The sequence below is a fragment of the Pinus tabuliformis genome, chromosome Q (genome assembly GCF_031772625.1).
Source record: "Pinus tabuliformis cultivar Carrire ecotype Pingquan chromosome Q, CPIR1, whole genome shotgun sequence".
NCBI lineage: Eukaryota > Viridiplantae > Streptophyta > Pinopsida > Pinales > Pinaceae > Pinus > Pinus tabuliformis.
The window spans coordinates 1,372,423,029-1,372,439,931 of record NC_142296.1 but is presented as its reverse complement, the minus strand read 5'-3'; the positions used below and the strand labels follow the sequence as shown (position 1 = coordinate 1,372,439,931).

Below are 16,903 nucleotides of genomic sequence, written 5' to 3'. Positions count from 1 at the left end.
GGTGATAGGTCTGCATCATCACCTTAAAAATTCATAATTGCTTAAAGTATATTTTCTTGGGTTGCCTGTTTGTGTCAATTCATTCCTCAATTGTGGTATCTTAAAAAGTTCATAGTTGCTTAAAGTATATTTTCTTGGGTTGCCTGTTATTGTCAATTCATTCCTAATTCATTTCCTCAATTGTGGTACGTGTATACAGCATTGTTACAGCTTAGTCCGCAGTATTAGGCCAATTACGTGATAAAATACAGAAATGTTGCAGTAAAAAGAACCAACAATTCAATTTGCTGAACAATTACAAAGCCATGTGAATCAACTCAACATTCCGTGTCAAAATTCAAAATTTCGTTGAACTTTAGGAGAAAAATAATTGATCTGTTAAGATTGCACTCAGGAAGGCTCAAACGTTCCTCAGTGCTTATGAGGTGCCCATGTTAACTTTGCACTGATGAAGGCTCAAACGTTCCTCAATGCTTATGAGGTGTCCATGTTTATAATTTTGCACTGATGAAGGCATTCCTCAGTGCTTATGAGGCACCCATGTTTTTAATTTTGCACTGATGAAGGCTCAAATGTTCCTCAGTTTAGAGGTGCCCATGTTTATATTTTTTTGCACTGATGAAGGCATTCCTCAGTGCTTATGAGGTGCCCATGTTTTTAATTTTGCGCTGAATTGAATTGAATGGAATGAAGTTTAATGCCGTCCAAAAGGACCCAAAAGTTCCTCAGTGCTTACGAGGTGTTCATGTTTTAATTTTTTGCACTTATGAAGGCATTCCTCAGTGCTTATGAGGCACCCATGTTTTTAATTTTGCATTAAATTGAATCGAAGGGAATGAATTTTAATGCCGTCCACAAGACGCAGCGGTTTAAGGAACCTATACTCCAAACCAAACATTCATCAGTACTTATGAGGCGCCCGTGTTTTTAATTTTGCACTGAATTTAATTGAATGGAATGAATTTTAATGCCCTCCACGAGACCAAAATGCCCTCCACGAGACCCAGCAGCCTAAAAGACCTATACTCCAAACCAAACAAAACAGCACAATCTCAAGTTCCTTCTAAAACAGCCGTTTTAAAATGAAGGCTCAAACCAAACAAAACAGCACAATCTCAAGTTTCCCTCTAAAACGTAATTGAATGGAATGAATTTTAATGCCCTCCACGAGACCCAGCAACCTAAAAGACCTATACTCCAAACCAAATAAAACAGCACAATCTCAAGTTTCCCTCTAAAACAGCCGTTTTAAAATGAAGGCTCAAACGTTCCTATATGCTTATCAGACACCCATGTTCTCAAACACCCATGTTCCCAAAGCAGCTAGAGCAGAATGTTCACAATGTTCTCAATGCAGCTGATATCTGCATCAGCGCCTAAAAAAATCGTAGTTACTTCAGTACATTTTTTTGGTTGCATGTTAATGTCAAAAAATGGTGACAGCGTCCAAAGGTGTAGCATCGTCACAGCTTAGTCTGCAGTATTAGGGCAATACATGAGAAAATGAGCATCACCGTAAGAAAACCAAAAATTAGTCATATTGTAAGTTTCATGAAATAGAATGATGTATAAAATTCAGTGTTCCACGGGGTCTCATCGCCCCACTTGGGGTCGAGTTTCCTAGCTCCCTCACACACCTGGGTCGAGTTTCCTAGCTCCCTCGCACTCTCCAGGGACTTGGCGACGAAAGGGGACGTTTCCCCACGCTCCTAAAAACAAGGTACGCGAGGAAACTTGAAAGGGGTCGTTTCCTCCAATTGAAAAAGGTCTTGAAGGGTCTTTTCCCTATAAAAAATTCACAAATTTTTTTATGAAACAAAAAAATCGTAATTTTTAATATTTTTTGACCGACAGTGAATGGTTTACATATTGTTCATTTCACATTTCGTTTTATGTTTGCTTCTTCGTTGAACTGAACCCTGTCATCATCACCAAGCAACCTTTTGTCTGCTCCTTCGTTGAATGGAACGCTGCCGCTCATGTATCAAACTTGACTTTTATATTATTCAATATTCATAGTTGGAAGTGGAACATCAATATGGTTTAAAGTTTAAAACTTTAAACATTTATAATATTATAATTTATTTTCATTGTGCATTGTTAGTAAGTTAGTAGACTAGTAGTTACACTATTCGTTGAATGGAACGCTGCTGCTCATGTATCAAACTTTTATTCATAGTTAGAAGTGGAACATCAATTTGGTTTAAAGTTTAAAACTTTAAACATTTATAATTTTATAGTTTATTTTCATTGTGCATTGTTAGTAAGTTAGTAGATTAGTAGTTACACTATACAGTGACAAAATTACATGTATGATGTATGATTATAATTTATATGTTAATGATATCAATGATCATTCTTTTCATTTTAAATTTGCTTCAGTTATATAATTCATCGATTTATATTTTATATTTATAAGTTTTTTAAGACCCCAACGTCCCCCCGCATTTCCTAAAAATTGGTGGGGAACTTTTGCATAGGCCGCAGGATTCAAAACCCCAACGTCCCCCGCTAGTAGGGAGCTTTTGCATAGGCCGCTCCTGCCTATCCCCGCTCCCTCGCCTCCTCATCCCCAAAACTTGGTGGAACATTGATAAAATTGATATTTCGATTTTGCACTGACGAGAGCTTAACTGAGCTTATTTGGTGGTATGTTCTCCACACAGCTTGGGAAGCCTGCAAGAAGCGTACAATAAAATCATAATAACTAAATAACGAATTTTTTTAGTTACAAAGTGGAGAACTTTCGAAAAGACTGGGTTTGGAAAGGTCCCTGATTCTGATCCTGTAGTAAACTAGAGGGGTTTATGTTTTTAAAATTTGTCCATATATAATTTTGATACTTTTTAAAAGATAGCAACATCTTTCAAAATGTTCCCCGTGTAAAATATACAGTGGCAGAGATTGTGCAATATATTACTCGTAAGAAGTTTTCAAAGGAAGAGTAACCAGTATATTAAAATAATGCTCTGATTAGTAGAAAAACAATGGCAGAAAAGAAATCCTTACAAAGTCATGAATAAATACAACAAATGCCTAAGACTTTGGTAGGCCATATAGCTACAATTATGCATACAACTCAAATCTAAATCCCAGTATCCGGAGCAAGATGGCATCACACATGAATGCATGAATAAATTTAAGTCACAACCAACCATGGCCTATTCGCCATGCCAAAAAAGGTACGTCAACAGGTCCTCACAAGTCCCAAGATGGATTCAACTGCAATTTCTTCACCTTGCCTTTCCTCTTTAAATGAATCATAGTAGTCTTTGCTACATATCTGAAATTTTAATATCACTGACCTATCTTCACACACAAGAAATCCTCGAATGTATTTGCAAGTGGTCAGGGATTTCTTTGGGGCAAGATAATTTAGCTGAAAAGTATTCCCCAGGAAATTAGAAAGCCACCTAGAAATGTAATTATGCCAACATTGATAGATGAAGCCGACGCTTTTTCATCATTTGTATGGGACTGTGGCCTGCAGATAACCAATAAGCATTAGACAGAGAAAAGCATTTAACAAGGGTAAACATTACTCCAAGAGACCGTGAGATGATATCACAATTTGGAAGGGTTTAGGATTTAGACTTTACTTCTGCATGCGCGAAAGGGCACCACAGTAAAGAGCATTGCTAGGAAGAGGCAACTTAGTTTTGTTGTTTATCTCTGGATTCACAACCATTACATATGTTTCCTAACCCAGATATAGGTATCTAGATTTTCGGCTTGGATATTCCACATGCCAACATTATCTAGAGATACTAGAATTGTTGTCCAGGCATTGGGGAAAACCTGTTACCCCAATTAAAATAAATCAGCATAGATGTATTTCGTCTAAACCCTCGACTTGTACAAGCATAAAAAGGGAACATTGTTAAGTTTCTGAATATACCTGTGCTGTGGCACGAGCAACTCCATCCCATTTGTTGTAAGTTCCTCTGCTGTCTTCGGTCCAATCTCCATAGTCCATCCTGCAAGAAGTGTTTCCTGTTAGATTGGTAGGAAACCTCCTATGTTATTCCAGTGATTATGTGTGGATGAACAGTTATAAAAGAAAATACCCGACAACAAAAAAGGCATAGCCATCCATGTGATAACTTTGCACAGTTGTATCATTATTCTGTAGAATGATTTCCATGAATCCTTTATAGGTGCCGTTAATTATTGACGTATCAAGCTTTGGTGTCCTGTTCATTGGTCTGTCTGGGAAATCAAGTTTGAAGACTCCGGTTAGATTAAAATGATCAGCAAGCTTGAGTGGAGTTGCAGGAGCTTGGTAAGAGATCCCATTCAAAGTGCAACGTCGTTTCCCATTGACCAATTCTGGTGGCTTGTTTTTCAACACAAAGACCTGAGTGACATTGATAGATCCATATTTGAAAGACCCCTGTGGATTAGGCCTCGCAGCCCCGGCAGATACATTCCACCTGTTTCACATGACAAACGGAACTTAAGCATATCAAACACAAATACCAGCATATGGATGAGATACAAGTAAAAAAATTACCAGCATATGGATGAGATATAAGTAAAAAAATTACCTGATAGATTTTGCCTGGTTCATAGAGAAGTACTTGTCATAATAATCATCCGGACCATCTGGAAGAGGCCCTTTTGCCTTACCTTTAGAATTGGAATAATGCAATATTGCCACACCCGTGACATTGGACCAAATAGTTGTATTAACAAAGCGAGCACTTGCCACCATGTAATAATCACTGCTTGCATTCTGGTCCATCGTCACCAGGAATGAGTAAGACTGACCAACATGAATATCCAAGTTTGTGTAATTTTGTTGTGATGTATAGGACCCTTCTGTCTCCGCAAGCAGCAAATTATGATTCTGGATTCTGAAGTTCAAAGAAGTTGAAATCCCAATATTGTGTACCCTCATGCGATAGGTTTTCCCTGTGTCAAAGAAAACATCCCCCAATCACTCTGCAGAACCCGGTGTACCATTAGACATAAACAAGGAATAATAATCTCAGACAAATTATGAACCTACCAGGCTGAACATTGAATGTCTCGTAATCAATACCAGCGGGGACTGAATTATTGTAACGGTAGGGCCCTTTCCCATTAAAAAGCACTCCATCAGGCAGTCCAAGGTCCTTGCCAGCATCAAGGGCTGCTCGCAGATCCTGCCACAACAGGAAAAATTCAAAAAGAACAAACCAATCTACATCATATCAACCATATATTTCAGTCAAATATGGTCCAATGCAAAAACCAAAGTCCTGACTTGTGTGGGATGAAATAACACTCACTGTATGACTCCTTGTATACCAGTCACCAATAAAGATTGTGAAATCTCCATCAGGAGTTCCAAAGGGTACAGGAATCACTGGGCGATTGTTCACAATAACTCCTCCAAACCCTCCTGCTGCCCTCTGAAAGTGAAGGGAAGGAAAGTAAAAGAAGCTACCAATCTGATCCTTGGCCTGAAAATTATAGGTCCAGTTCCATCCTACCGGAATAGGACAATTGGTCCCAGATACACCATCTTGCCAAGAATTTCTGCGATTTTGCAAACCATTCCTGCAGCAGCAAAAATATCATATACTGTCAGAAACATGTTTTTCCTTGAATTAGATATTTATTTCAACATTGGAGATTTATTTCCACACAATTCAGGACCGCATTGAGTATCATAAATTGGGAAATGCAATTGTGACAGCATTTATATAGAACGGAAGAAATTCATACCAGGTGATCAGAAGTGGCTCATCCAAATTGTTCAAAACATTCACTGCAGCATTCCAATTGGTTGTCAAGTTCACCAAGGGTCCAGGAAACTGCCCATTAATCGCAATCACCTGCAAGTCAACCAGATGTTACTTAACAAGTTCAGTTCAGATGAAACAAAACATCTTCACAATAACCATCCTGATGTCCTTCCTGTAATACAAGGACAAGGAAAAGGAATTCCAAAGCAGAATTCCAAAAGGCTATGTAATTCCTACATATTACAACCTTTGATAACACACATGAACAAAAAGATAAAAACAGATTTATGTCAACAGAGACAAGAGAACAAATGAGTTTTCAAAGGAAGTGGCCGCTAGAACAAATGAGTTTTCAAAGGAAGTGGCCGCTGGCATTACAACTATTAGTGCCCAATTTATGACGTGCTCTGCATCCAACACTGGATGCCTATGTCTAAAAAGAAACTTCTAAAGTCCCACCATAAGAACTTAGCCAATCTGACTTCCAAGCAAGAAGCCAGATTTGTGGAGCCTATTAGTGCCCAATTTATGACATGCTCTGCATCCAACACTGGAGCCTATGTCTAAAAAGAAACATCTAAAGTCCCAGCATAAGAATTTAGCCAATCTGACTTCAAAGCAAGAAGGTTGGTTGACATATAGTTGCATTAGGGACGGATATTACTGAGAAACAACAAACAAATAGTCTGTCTCACTAAATACAGTATTTTCATCCTCATTAATAACAAACAGTTCGATATAAACTACGTCTTGGGGCATATGCATTGGTTCTTGTGTTGATCGAATTATGAGTCGGTTCACAGCTAGTTGCAATAGGAAGTACTGATAATGTGTATTTCTACTGAGAAACTACCAATAGATAGTCCGTCTCTTGCTGAATGCACTATTTCCATCCCGTTAATAATGAATACTTTGATAAATTCTAGTACTTGAAGAATATGCATTGGTTCTTGTTATGATCGAATTATTTCAAAGAGTACAGAGAATGCCCATTGATTTTCTGAAGAGTCCAATCACAATGGGATTTCGATTCTGAAACAATGAGACTCAAATACTGAATAAATATAGCCTACATGTCACATACCTGCTTTCCACATTTTCATTTATTTTGAGCTGGTTAAGCTCAGGTCTCAATCATAACTCCATGCTTATCAGGCACCCATGTTCTCATCATGGCTTAGGGCATATGCATTGGGCAATAAGACTTCAAAGCCTACTCTAACACAATAGGACATTCTTGCTATATGGATCCTATGGCTTATTCCCGGTTCCCTAGAGTGCCGGCAAGTGTCTCTGCATATAGAGAGGTTCTGTGGCACTTGTCAAATCCTGCCATGACAAGTTCCCCCCCCCCCCCCCCCCCCCCCACCCAAAACAAAGATCGAATGCCACAACCTGCACTCTAGCAATTGCACAAGGGCTCTAAATCAACAAACTCAAAGATTGAATACCACACGCTGCACTCTAGCATGACCTGGGGAATATGCATCTGGTATTCAGACCTCAGAACCTGCTCCTAAGGGAGGATCTGAGAACAAGGGCATTCTTGTTAAATGGATCCCTTGGCTTGCTCTTAGTTTCTTTCCTGATGACGAGTGCACCAACATATAGTGAGGTGCAGCAGCAGATGTAGGTTCAGCCTTGCTACAGCAAAGTGACTCTAATCAACTCTAGCTCCAGGACTGAACGCCATCATTAATGGCTATCACACTCAAGTAAGCAGCCTATACTGATGTGCAACGCCGATCATGTGCTACTACATCTAAAGCTACCCTACTCAACTCTATCCAATTAGTGGGCTATCACAATAACGAAGGCAGAAAAATACCAATAACCAAAAAATTCATTGAACAGAGATGCTTCATTGCCCCGTTAAACATCCAAGACAAGGAGAAGTTTGGCAGCTGGGAGAGCTCCCAAAACCCTGCAGCAATCTAGCATTCCTGCATGGCTTGGGGCACATGCATCAGCAACAAGGCCTCAGAACCAGCTAGTAAAGGAGCTAACACTAAGGGCAATCTTGTTAAGTGTGTCCCTTGGCTTTGGCAGCTGGGAGAGCTCCCAAAACCCTGCAGCAATCTAGCATTCCTGCATGGCTTGGGGCACATGCATCAGCAACAAGGCCTCAGAACCAGCTACTAAAGGAGCTAACAATAAGGGCAATCTTGTTAAGTGTGTCCCTTGGCTTGGTCGTAGAGCTCCCAAAACCCTGCAGCAATCTAGCATTCCTGCATGGCTTGGGGCATATGCATCAGCAACAAGGCCTCAGAACCAGCTACTAAAGGAGCTAACACTAAGGGCAATCTTGTTAAGTGTGTCCCTTGGCTTGGTCGTAGGGCTCCCAAAACCCTGCAGCAATCTAGCATTCCTGCATGGCTTGGGGCATATGCATCAGCAACAAGGCCTCAGAACCAGCTACTAAAGGAGCTAACACTAAGGGCAATCTTGTTAAGTGTGTCCCTTGGCTTGGTCGTAGGGCTCCCAAAACCCTGCAGCAATCTAGCATTCCTGCATGGCTTGGGGCATATGCATAAGCAACAAGGCCTCAGAACCAGCTACTAAAGGAGCTAACACTAAGGGAAATCTTGTTAAGTGTGTCCCTTGGCTTGGTCGTAGTTTCTAGTTTCATGAATACATCCGCACATGGTGAGGTGCCGGGGCGGGTCCAGGAGCCTTGCTGTGGCGAGTCCCCACACAGAATGCCAGCAATACACCACTTTATCAAAACCTACTCCAATCAACTCTAGATCCCTGATTGGAACACCGTCATCAAGGGCTGTCCAACTCAAATGAGAAGTCTATACCGATGTGCAATGGAGTAAACGTGCTGCTTCATCAAAGCTACCCTACTCAACTCTATAGCCAATCACAGAGCTAGCATAATAACAAAGACAAAAATATCAATAATGACAAAACTTGTTGCACAGATTCATTGTCAAACAAAACATCCAAGACAGAAAAAGTTTGGCAGCTGGGAGAGCTCGAGTAAACCAGGAGAACTCCATCATTCTAGTGGCTTGGGGCACATGCAATGGGCATCAAGGCCTAGGAACCCGCTGCTGGCGGAGTTGACACTAAGCACATTCTTGTTAATGGGATCCCTAGGCTTGCTCTTACTTTCTAGTCCCATGAGTGCACCCGCATATAGTGAGGTGCATCAGCAGGTCCATGTCCAGTAGCAAGTCCCCAAATCTATATCCAATTAGAGGGCTAGCGCAATAACAAAGGCAGAACAATACCAATAATGGCAAAACTCGCTGCACAGATTGCTCCATTGCCCCATCAAATGTCCAAGACAAGAAGTTTTGCAGCTGGGGGAGCTGCAACAAACCAGGAAATCTTTAGTATTCTAGCATGGCCTAGGGCATATGCATCGGACATCAAGGCCTCGGAACCTGCTACAAGCGAAGTTGACACTAAGGGTATTCTTGTTAAGTGGATCCCTCGGCTTGCTCTTAGTTTCTAGTCTCGTGAGTGCATTCGCATATAGTGAGATGCAGAGGAAGGCCCAGATCGAGCCTTACTGCAGGAAGCCCACTCGCAGATTACCAGCAATACACCGCTTCATCAAAACCCACTGCAATCAACTCTAGATCACTGATTGGAACACAATCATTAAGGGCTGTCACGCTCAAATGAGCAAGGCTATACTGCTGTGCAATTGGCGGTCAATATGTTGCTAAATAACAACTACACCCTACTCAAACTCTATATCCAATTAGAGAGCTAGCACAGGAACAAAAACATAAAAATGCAAGAAAAAATCACTGCATGGATGCTTCGTTGCTCCATCAAGTATCCAAGACAAGGAGAAGTTAGGCAACTGGGGGATTTCCAACAAACCTGGAGGCCCCAGGGGACTACAACCCCAGCTTGCATTTCAGCCACAAAAACCCAGCGCATTGTTCCGAGAAGCTAGGTAGGATCTTCAAATCTAACGCCCCCACTTCACCCTACGGCCTACCCCATGGCCCCAACTTGTATTGGAATTACAGAGGCACAAAAGCCCAGAGCCAACTGTGATGACAGTAGTATTGCTCCAAGAAGTTAGAAACTATGAGTGTCAATGAACCCACACTGCTCCATTCAATGGCACCCTAACGACCACTTCCAAAACGCAGGGAACAGATAATAACTAAGTAGAACACTGTAAATGCTCTGAGAAGTTAGCAACTGTCACTATAAATGAACCAATATTGGATTCCAATCAATAACAGCATACCCACGACTTCCAAACCACAGGGAACAAATCAAAACCAAAAACAAAATATTACTGATAAAGCAAAAACCCAATGCAGCAGATCTATAATACAATACAACAGATCTGTAACAGAAGCAATTACCTGCTGCTTCACACCCAGAGGGGCAGCTTCAATGTAAGAAACATTCCAGTCATAAAACACAAATGGGTCTCCACAGTAGGCCTCTCTGAAGAAAACCCAAACAAACACAAGCAGCAACAATCTCCTGTACTCCCCCATGGCAGTTGTTTTCTTCTTCGAACAAGCTTTCTGCAGAAATGTAAGCTTCGGTATATGATAAAATCCCTTAGGAACCCCAAACTTACATTTTGCGAAATGGGTGTCAAAAAAACAGCACTACTTCGGTGGAAAGCTCGTCTGGGTATTCAAGCCCACTCTGCATGCATTTGCTGAGCTATTTACGCGGAGAACGCGCATGTTAGTTCTGTAAAGTGGGATAGTACACGTATTTCTCCGCCTCGGAGCCCTCGGTCACATACGCGCATAAATAAGCGCCCGTATATGTAACCGTAGTGTCTGACACACTGTTAACCGTTGAAGGGCTGACGAGACAGCCGCTAAAAATAATATAATAATTTGGCGGTTTTAATATCCGGCTGGTATTTTGGATTTCCGCCAGCTCATCTGATGAATTTGGAGTCAGGAAAAAATCCTCCGAGTAAGTGTGCGGCACATGTCACGCCCTCTGTGGGACCCTGCGCTTTACAGACGCCTGGAATTCAGGGAACGGTGTGTGTATTTAAATGTTTAAGCTTTATGACGGGTGGGATAATCTTTTTTTATTGGACAGTCTTTCTAAGGGGGTATTTAATTGAGATTTTCCTTAGTTTTCAAGAAGTATTTCATTATTATAGAGTTTTTTGAATTGGATAATAAAGCATGTGGCGGAGAGTAGTTAATAACGTTTGTCTTTATTACGGATTGATAACTGAAATTCACATAATATATTGTTTTTTAATATATTGATAATATATAGTAATGTAACAACATCTGTATTTATTTTTGCTCTTTTTCCCTGTCTGAGTAGGTTATTTTGGATTCTTATATTTGAATTAAAGATTTTATTGTGGTCGTATATAATAACATTTTTTAAGTTATTTTTTAATATTTCTTAAAAGTTAGAGTAATTGTGCAGAGTTTTACTAGTATAATTAATCGAAAAAAGATTTAGTAAGGCAACTTGTGTTCAAATTTCAGCTGGTGGCTAAGTAAGTAAATTGTTATGATACTTTTTTTTTTTTTTCTTTTTTCGATTCCACTGCTTTAGACATGCAAAATGTACACACCCATTCTTTCTAAACTTTTTTAAGTCTTTTCGGCCATCATGTTTCACACTGAGGTTGATGCGAGTTGGTTCTTAATTGAGCAAAAAGAACCTTTGCCCTCGTGATTTGGTTCTTAATTTAGCAATAAGAACTTTTGCCCTCCACGGAATGCTAGATCACAAGTAGGGTTGAATTCAATGTAGTACTTCTTCTTTCTACCCAACTCTTTTCCAAATACCCAAAACTTCTCCATAACAATTTTTAGCTTCTTACTATTTGTGGACACTCATTGACGTAGATATTCCATTTTTGCATCCATGTGTAGTTTTGTTTCATCCATGTTTTCTTTCTTTCACTCATACATTCATTGAATATAACATTAGGTCATCTACCTACTCCCATTTGCTTAATTTTTTTTAGATATCTTATGAACCCCACCATAGCAATTGTGTGAATGGAGTTGCTCTGGTTTCACTCAACATTATTTCATAAGGTATCGAACTTTGGAGTCCAAAAAGCACTTTAAACGTTTTCCAATCCCATAACTTTGACTCTCTACATCTGTTTTTAAGAGCATATAATGCTTTCCACCCTCCTAAAATTCTTTTTTCTATAGTCCTCCCAATTAAGTTTGTTGTTGAAATCATCTAAATTATTGTAATTATTGAGCCTAGAGGCTCATTCTACAGCCCAATATGAGGGGATGTGTAAGTTGTTCCCCTTTAAAATAAAAATTATATTCTAAATAGAAAAATAATGGTTATAATAAAGAAAAAATGAATATGTTGTAAAGTAAATAGAAGTAGAAAAAATGTGTGAGTAAAATGTTTAAATCTTATACTTTTCAAAAATATTTCAACAAGAAATTTAAATAAACTATTTGAGGATCTATGTTAACTCATTATGTGGATATCTATATGCAAAAAAAATTGTTAAGGTAAAATATTTTAATGGTGTATATAAAAAAAATATTCAATGTGGGTTATCAATAAAATATTTTAATACGAATTAATATTCACATATATTTAAAAATAAATTAATTTGTGTGATAAAATGGCTCCATATACATGTTATATAAAATATTTTAGTGTCAATTACATATCATTTTTAAAAAATTATGTATATATCATGAAAAAATTAAGTTTTTATGGTTAAAACATTTATTTGGTCCTATATATACTCTATTTATTATTCACAAATACTATTTAAACAATGAAAAATAGAATATTGTATTTTGCACTGTAAAGAAGTTTGCACATGAAGAAATTTGATCCCTTTAGACTCATGTTAGATTTGTACTTAAGATGGATCTATGTTGGTATAAATTGAATGTATTTCATATGGTTTGAATTATTGTTAATTTTTAGTTTGTTCAAATTTTTTTAAGTAATATGATAATTTTTATTGAATGTATTATCATAAAAAGTTTTGAGGTTCATTAAGACGACCTAAGTTTTAAAGAATATCTTACACTTACTTATAAAATTGAGCAAAAATTTTAAAACAATAATATTTAGATTTGTTTTTAAAAAATAATATATGTGTGTGTGTGTATGTATATATAATCTTTAGGAAAGGAATCATATTTCTTTTAGCTTAAGGGTTAGAGTGTGGTTACTAGTATAAGACCAACCCAACATGGATATTCTATTAAGAGTTCACAAGATTGGAAGTCATATAACAATATTCATAGGCATGAAGCCATTGCAACAATAATTATCAAGGCATTGTAGTTCATCATATAAGAAACACTTTGACATACTATGCATGAGAATTTATTAACCCACGAAACCAAAAAATACAAAATATATATAATTTAATATATAAAGGATATAGTGCAATTAAGTATAACATTTAAGAATGTGTATTTTTCTTTAGATACTAGTCCAACCATATAAATTAAATTGATAGATGATAGGTATCAATTCCTAGTCGACATCAAGACACTTACTTCATGATATATCTCACATTATCAAAACCAGACTTCATGATATATCTCGCATTATCAGAATCAACATAGATTCATCTTAACTCTCCTAATTTACTAAGGGCCAAGAGGGAACTGGCCTAAATGCATCTTAACCCCTGATCTACCAGGCATGGAGAGGGATAAAATCTCTTGAGATGCAGGTCTCTTTTAAAGTGAAAAGAGATTTGATCTCTCTTGGAGCTTAGTAGATCTTAAGTTAAGCTAGCTCTAGGTTAGTTTAATTATTAATTTTATGCTTTTTTATTTTATTTTTATATAGTCAAAATGTTTAACAGGACATTACAATGTCTAACTGGACATGACAACATCTCTACCATAATAGACATTGTCTCTCAACACAATTATAATTATTTATTTTATTTTTATTTGTTTTAATGTAATTTGACAGAGTCAAAATGTTATACAAAACATTACATTACATAATAATGACCTAGAGTGCAAAACAAAACATAAGAATTCAAGGCAATAAATAAAAACTGAATCTAACATTTATGGACATGATATTTTTTCAATTAAATTGAAAAGCAAAAATAGGTGTACCTTCGAAAATATATGAAAGTTTTTATCTGGCAAATTAAAAAAAAATTAAGATATATATTTGTTTGAGGATGAACCTAATTACATTTTTTTTTATATTAAACATTTTAATTATTATATATGAAAGTTTTTATCTCGCAAATTAATATATATATATATATATATATATATATATATATATATATATATATATTTGTCCTAAGGATGAACCACATTAGTTGATTCGATCTAATAATAATGATGTGATTAATCTGAAAGATATTTTTATTTACAATATATATAATTATATATATTCAACAACCCCTCAAGCATTGACAGTTATGAGGTTTTGAATAACGCGCAAAATGAATCTTCATTTAACAACAAAGCAGATCTCCTAGACCAAACTTCTTCTCCGACTATTTCGAAAAGGACGAACACAATAGATCACGAAGCTAAGACACCAACATCCAAGAACCAGAAGAGATGAAGGAGATACAAGATAAAGAAAGTTGGAAGACTGTAGAGAAGAAAAAGAAAGCTACATCACCAATCTCGCCAAGAAAGACGAGGAGCCAGACAATTAGAAATTAAGAAATTATAGGTCCAATAGACCAATTTGGTCTCAGTGGACGTTAACCATCATCATCATCATCATCATCGAAATTATAGGTCCAATAGACCAATTTGGTCTCAGTGGACGTTAACCATCATCATCATCATCAACATCGAAATTATTATTCAAAAATATATTTTAACTCATAATAAAAAAATAAAATCATACTTTTTATCTCGCAAATTAAAAAAATTTAAAAATATATATTTGTTCTGAGCATGAACCTAATTATATTTTTTTATATTAAACACTTTAATTATTATATATGAAAGTTTTTATCTAGCAAATTAATATATATATATATATATGTATATGTATATGTATATGTATATGTATATGTATATGTATATGTATATGTATATGTATATATATATATATATATATATATATATGTATTTGTCCTAAGGATGAACCACATTAGTTGATTCGATCTAATAATAATGATGTGATTAATCTGAAAAATATTTTTATTTACAATATATATAATTATATATATTCAACATCGAAATCATTATTCAAAAATATATTTTAACTCATAATAAAAAAATAAAATCATACCTTTTTTTTTTGCAAGTAAGACCCAGGGGGATTTGAACCAGTGACCTATCACACAAAGTGCCTTAACAATGCACCCATTCACCATTAATCCAAAACCCATGGCCAAATCATACATTAATTTCATATATAAATTTATTATATATCAATTCATCAATTACTTACTAACTTATAACTTAAATTTATAATATTATGTATTAAAAAGAAATTACAAAATTAAATTAAATACAAATAAACCTATTTTTTTTAAATTACACCGTTACTAAATACAAACGAGTTTCTTAAAAAAACTCTATTCTACCACAATACCTTACATATTTTTAATGAAGTTACATCAAAACAAACAAATCGTTCATTCAACGATCTATGTATAAGTCTAAAAATATCTTGTTTTTATTTTCGTTTTTGAATTTAGGTTTTTGTGATCCATAATTATAATGTTGGGAATTTTTTGGTAATAATTATATTAGAGGGTTTGGTCGACGCGTTTGGAATCAATCAGTGTGGTTCATTATCACAACTAGAGGCAGAGTCAAATCTAAGCAACCTAATAAATAGTGATAGTGATGGAAAGTGATTTGTCATCAAAACTAGAGACAAAATCACATATAAGCAACCGAATAAATAGTGATAGTGATAGAAAAATAATTCCACTATTAGAATCTAATAACTAGTTTAACCCACAATATAAAATATTTAAATTAAATACCAATACCAAATTTAGATGAAATTAAATTTATAATTTTAAAAAATATACAATTTTTTTAAGATATATATATATATATATATATATATATTTTTTTTATTTTTTTTTTTACAGAGGAATCGGCCACTGGAGCAGCCTCTCAACTCGCGTAACACGGGGTCGATTCTGACCGTTACCACTATTTTTTTATTTTTTTATTTATTTTTTTTCTTTTATTTTATTTTATATATATATATATATATATATATATTATATTATAGAGGAATCGGCCACTGGAACAACCTCTATATATATATATATATATATATATATATATATATATATTTTACAGAGGAATCGGCCACTGGAACAGTCTATATATATATATATATATATATATTTTACAGGGGAATCGGCCACTGGAACAGCCTCTCAACTTGCGTAACAGAGGGTCGATTCTGACCATTACCACTATAACCCCTTTCTGACCGCTACCACTATAACCCCTAGGAACTACGCCCGCCCCTCTCCACAGCTCCGGGCTAGTCCGGGGGATTTGAACTCGTGACCTTCAGTACGCAGCCCGCCTTTCTAACAAACTTCACTGCATTGTGATTACCAACTCGCCTACCCCATGGGGCTCAAATTCTTAATTATTAAATTTATAAAAAAAAAAATTAAACAAAGGGTAAAGAAAATTCAAGTTTCTAATTTGGGTTTTTTTGCAAATTGTTTAGTACTTAAAGACTACTTTCATAAGATAACTATTCGTTATTAATTATCAAAGGAGGCTCTCCTATTGGCTTTAAATGTTGGTTGATTTTTATTTTTATTTTTTTTAAATGGTTTTCCATAGTGAAATTTAACTTCGATATTTTGTAAGATGATGGTTTAAGTTTAATGTAATGTTGGTACTTCGTGAAGAATTTTATGATCAAGAAGAAGAGAGTTTTTTAAAATTTATATGGTTTATTTGATTTTAAGAAAATAGGAGATTAATTAGAATTTTTTTATATTTTATTTTTATATTCAAAAAGAAGTGTAAGAAGTCTTCGATCACCATAAGTTTGTGAGTTAAAAGGTTAAGAAGGTTAGTTGTATGATAGATATTTTGAAAATTATAAAAAATGTGAGGGTAAGATGGGCAATCTAAGATAATTGCTTTTCATCTTCAACCCTCTTAGGATTGCATAAGTGACAAACTTTTTCATCCCATGGTTTATCTATAGTGTTTTGGGAATTGACCAACTCCTACTTTTACTATGAAACTAATGCAATTTAG

At 35.9% G+C, this 16,903-nt stretch overlaps 1 protein-coding gene across 1 annotated transcript; it reads right to left on the bottom strand.

Moving 5' to 3' along the window:
• Positions 1–3,576: 3,576 nt before the first annotated feature.
• On the bottom strand, positions 3,577–10,443 carry SKU5 (Cupredoxin superfamily protein). Its single transcript, XM_089386418.1, has 8 exons — positions 10,076–10,443; positions 5,713–5,822; positions 5,274–5,544; positions 5,012–5,147; positions 4,548–4,914; positions 4,068–4,433; positions 3,899–3,977; positions 3,577–3,798 (listed from the first exon to the last, which is right to left on the bottom strand). The coding sequence occupies exons 1-8, from the start codon at positions 10,211–10,213 to the stop codon at positions 3,688–3,690; spliced, it is 1,578 nt and encodes a 525-aa protein (XP_089242544.1). The 5' UTR covers positions 10,214–10,443; the 3' UTR covers positions 3,577–3,687.
• Between the last annotated feature and the right edge of the window lie 6,460 nt (positions 10,444–16,903).